Source organism: Terrapene carolina, unplaced genomic scaffold (assembly GCF_002925995.2).
Source record: "Terrapene carolina triunguis isolate 2854851 unplaced genomic scaffold, T_m_triunguis-2.0 Scaffold34099, whole genome shotgun sequence".
Taxonomy (NCBI): Eukaryota; Metazoa; Chordata; order Testudines; family Emydidae; genus Terrapene; species Terrapene triunguis.
This window is the reverse complement of record NW_020698450.1, coordinates 123,411-128,020: the sequence shown is the minus strand read 5'-3', so window position 1 is coordinate 128,020 and position 4,610 is coordinate 123,411. Positions and strand designations below refer to the sequence as shown.

At 66.6% G+C, this 4,610-nt stretch overlaps 1 protein-coding gene across 1 annotated transcript in view; it reads right to left on the bottom strand.

Annotated features, from left to right (window-relative positions):
- Positions 1–798: 798 nt before the first annotated feature.
- Positions 799–4,610, bottom strand: part of LOC112124054 (TNF receptor-associated factor 2-like) — a 4,710-nt gene continuing 898 nt past the window's right edge. The window contains exons 2-5 of the mRNA XM_026646129.2: positions 4,324–4,378; positions 3,998–4,096; positions 2,694–2,771; positions 799–2,282 (exon numbers count right to left, since the gene is read on the bottom strand). Of these exons, the coding sequence (XP_026501914.1) occupies positions 1,611–2,282; positions 2,694–2,771; positions 3,998–4,096; positions 4,324–4,378 (904 nt within the window). The 3' untranslated portion in view covers positions 799–1,610. The remainder of the gene's footprint in view (positions 2,283–2,693; positions 2,772–3,997; positions 4,097–4,323; positions 4,379–4,610) is intronic.

Sequence of the window (4,610 nt, the reverse complement as noted above, 5' to 3'; positions counted from 1 at the left end):
TCTACCCTGGTCTCCCGCCTCCTCCCCCCCACCCCGGGTCAGACCCACGGGCCCATCTACCCTGGTCTCCCGCCTCCCCCAGTGAAAAGCGGAGGTTGATCACTATTAATGGCCGGCTGGAAATGTTGGTCTCTGCCGCCACCCCGTGGCCATGCCGCAGAACTGCAATTTACACCCCGCGCATGCGCGTTCAGAGCCCGGGCAGGAGCGTGTCGTCCCCCCCCCGGCCCCATTCTAGGGTTACCATACGTCCGGATTTTCCCGGACATGTCCGGCTTTTTGGGACTCAAATCCCCGTCCGGTGGGAAATCCCAAAAAGCCGGACATGTTCGGGAAAATCCGGCGCCGCTGGGTGCTGGGCGGCCGGGGGACGGCGCCGGCGGTGCTGAGCGTCCGGGGGCTGTGGGGCTGGCAGTGGTGGGCGGCCGGGGGTGCGCTGGGCCGCGGGTTGGGGCCGGGCCGGGGCTCCGTGGAGTGTCCTCTTTTTGGACACTCAAAATATGGTAACCCTACCATTGCCCCAGGGCGGAGCTAGGGGCCACTGGGTGCGTGGAGCGGGGTGGGGGCAGGAGGGGGGCGGGGCAGGGGGCTGTGCGTGGCAGGGGGCAGCGGCGGGGGCCCAGCAGGGGGCACTGGGCTGTAGGGGTCAGGGGAAGCGGGGGGAGCGCAGCGGGGGGCACTGGGCTGTGGGGGGCAGGGGCGGGGAGGAGCGGGGGGAGCCCAGCAGGGGGCGCTGTGCCCGGGCCAGCCCGTTGCCTCGCTGGGCGCTGTGACAAGGGCAATAACACGAGTGGGGCACAGAGATTTTTATTACAATATCACACAATAAATAAACCAAACGCTGACGATAAATACGGGGTGAGGGAGCTGGACGTGTCCTAGGCCAGTGACTGTGCACAGGGGCCGGATTAATTGTGCTTCACACACGCACACACACACACACACGCACACGCACACACAGACTCCTCCTTCCCCCGGGGGAACGACTCGGCCCAGGGCACCAGCAGCCGGCCAATAAATACATAAATAGATAAATAGACAATTCATTGCTTAGAGAAACCCGTGAACGCCGCCGTCCTGTGTGCAGCTCGGGTCGTTATTAACGGTTATCAATTATCATCAGCCAGAGAAGCAAGACAACCCAGTGGCCGGCAAATTAGTCTCCCATCCGCCTGCACAAACCAGCCAGGCCCCGCTGAGCATTGGGGTCTGGCTCCCCTCCACTGACTCAAACAGCCCAGAGCCTGCTCAACTCAACGTCTCCCTCCCCTCCAAGCCCCCAAACAGCCCAGTCCCTGCTGAGCATGGGGGGGGGGGGGTCCTCAGGTCCCCCATCTGGTCTCAGAACAGGCCCCCCCCCGCTTAGCTTTAAAAGCCCAACAAGTGTGTAGTGTTCTAAGCCACAAGGGTAACTTCCACTACGTTAACCCTCTGGCAGCTGGAAGGTTTCCGAGCCGCTAACGCGCAAGGAAAGCTGTTTCTAAGTCTTTGGCGGGAGAGCTGGAGGGTGGTAGGGGGCAGCATTGGGGGTCAGAGCTTTAGGGGGGCTGAGGGAGGAATAGGAAGAGTCAGGAGGCTATGGGGGCAGAGGAACCCCCCACCCCCAAAGCTCACACCTCCATCCCGGACGTGTCCACCACCACCTTGACATAGAGGGTGTCATCTTTGAGGTAGTTTTGGAGCTGTCCATGGGGGGCAAAGAGGGGGCTGCCGCTAGCCACGTTGAGCTGGCCCCGGGGCTGCTGGAAGGACGTGCTGCAGGGGTCAGGGGCGAACGTCTCCCTCAGGGCGGGCCTCCGCCGCCAGGGATCCAGGAGATAGAAGGTGACCTTGCAGAGGAAAGGCCAAGGCAGGAGATCATCGTAGGGCCCCTTGGCCAAGGCCATGAACAGCGAGAGGTGGGTCCCCTGGCCGGCCCCATCCCCGTCCGGGTAGAGCCGGAGGCAGAGCCGGTAGCCGAAGGGGTGGGTGGCGAAGACCGAGGAATAGATGGACGCTCTCCTCCCGGCCTTGGCGTCCCCCAGCGGCTTGGAGAACCCTTGGAGCTTCCAGACCAGGGTCCCGTCGGTGCTGGCCAGCTCCGGGGACGTCGCCACGGCCCCCCGAGCCCCATGGGAGCAGCTGGACGGCTCCATGGAGATCCCCGGGGACGGCTGGTCCTGGAGGCACCGACGCCGCAGAGCTTCCATGGCGCCGGCCTGGCTCTGCAGCTCCCGGCGCAAGGACGTCACCATAACCTCCAGCTGCTGTATCCGCCGCTGGAGCTCCGGGGACGGGGGGTCCTGGGGGAGGAAGGGAGAGGGGTCAGCTCCCATCTGGCTCCCGCCCTGCACATCTGGCTGGGCTCCCCTGCCGCCCTGCACATCTGGCTACAAACTGCTTCCCCCCAGCCTGCCCATCTGGCTACCCCCAAAACATCTGGCCACAAGCTTCCACCTCCCCTTTCCCTTGCACATCTGGCTGGGCTCCTCACCCCCTGCACATCTGGCTGCAAACTGCTTCCCCTCAGCCCCTCCCCCCTCCAGCCTGCCCATCTGGCTATCCCCAAAACATCTGCCCACAAGCTTCCACCTCCCCTTCCCCATCTGCCCCCCCCCACGTAAACATCAGCCAACATGATCCTCCCCTCTCCACATCTGGCTACCAGGCCTCCTCCTCCCCCCTGCACATCTGGTGGCTGCCTTGTGACTCACCATCGCGTGGGACTCCAGGTCCTTCAGAGCTGACTTCTCCTCCGGGACGGGAATCGCCGCCGGGGGGCAGAGGTGCTCCTGCAGCAGGGGAGAGGAGGGGGTTAGAGGATGGGGGGTGCCGGGAGGGGGCAGCAGGGCAGGATGAGGCTGGCCTGGGGGAGGGGAGAGGCGGGGGGGCCAGGGGGTAGAAGGGGCAAATTGGGGGGGTTAAGGGGACTCCAGCGAGGGCCGTGGGGGTCAGAGGGGATGGAGTCTGGAGGGGGCAGCAGTGGGGGGTGCCATGGGAGGGGGGAGAGTCTAGGGGGTTTAGATGGGTTAGTGATGGGAGATGGGGCAGAGTGAGGTTAAAAAGGGGAACTGGCCCTTTAAGAGCTCCAGCCTGCCATTCCCAGGGACGGCCACCAGAGGGCAGACCTGCACCATCAATCCAGTCCCAGAGCAGACATGGGACTGGCTGGCTCAGCGGGGCAGGGAATGGGGCAGGGGTCTGTCCCCTCTAGGGGGCGCCGGCTCCCACCCGGCCCCAGGGCAGGGACTGGCTGGTTCAGGGGGGCGGGGAATGGGGCAGGGGTCTGTCCCCTCTAGGGGGCGCCAGCTCCCATCCGGCCCCAGGGCAGGGACTGGCTGGCTCAGGGGGGCGGGGAATGGGGCAGGGGCCTGTCCCCTCTAGGGGGCGCCGGCTCCCACCCGGCCCCAGGGCAGGGACTGGCTGGCTCAGGGGGGCAGGAATGGGGCAGGGGTCTATCCCCTCTAGGGGACGCCGGCTCCCACCCGGCCCCAGGGCGGGGACTGGCTGGTTCAGGGGGGCGGGGAATGGGGCAGGGGCCTGTCCCCTCTGGGGGGCGCCAGCTCCCACCCGGCCCCAGGGCAGGGACTGGCTGGCTCAGGGGGGTGGGGAATGGGGCAGGGGTCTGTCCCCTCTAGGGGGCGCCGGCTCCCATCCGGCCCCAGGGCAGGGACTGGCTGGCTCAGGGGGGCGGGGAATGGGGCAGGGGCCTGTCCCCTCTAGGGGGCGCCGGCTCCCACTCAGCCCCAGGGCAGGGACTGGCTGGCTCAGGGGGGCAGGGAATGGGGCATGGGACCTGTCCCCTCTAGGGGGCGCCGGCCCCCCCCCTGGCCCCAGGGCAGGGACTGGCTGGCTCGGGGGAGTGGAGAATGGGGCTGGGGCCTGTCCCCTCTAGGGGGCGCTGGCTCCCATCCGGCTGGCCTGGCTCAGGGGGGCAGGAATGGGGCAGGGACCTGTCCCCTCTGGGGTGCGCAGGCCCTGATCTGGTCCGAGGAGTGTCTGTGTCCCAGGTTCTTACCAGGTAGGACGCCAGGGTCCCCGTCCAGCTGCAGCTGGCTCTGGGGCAGGTCACGGCCGTGCTGAGAGCGTCTTTCTCGGCTGCTCGGTCCTTGTAAAACTGAGGATGGAGAGAAAGGAGAAATAAATGAGTGAATCCACGGCGCTGCTGGTGCCCCTCACTCCCGACCCACAGCCCCTGCTAGCCCTGTCCTGCCCCCCCCAGCTCTGCCGGTGCCCCTCACTCCCGACCCGCAGCCCCTGCTAGCCCGGCCCTGCCCCCCCCAGCTCTGCGGGTGCCCCTCACTCCCGACCCGCAGCCCCCAGCATTTTCCGGGTGACACTCACCTGGTTGGGGCTCAGTCTCTTGTTACAAATGCAGCAGGTCACCTTGTCTGTGTCCCTGTAAAGAGACAAATCCCGTCATCAGAGTTCAGCGCAGCCCTGCCCCACACGCTGTCACACGGGGCACGGCTGCTTACATACATGTCAGAGACAGACCCTCTCCTGGTGCCCCTCACTCCCACCCCGCAGCCCCTGCTAGCCCAGCCCTGCCCCCCCTGCTCTGCCGATGCCCCTCACTCCTGCCCCGCAGCCCCTGCTAGCCCAGCCCTGCCCCCCCAGCTCTGCCGGTG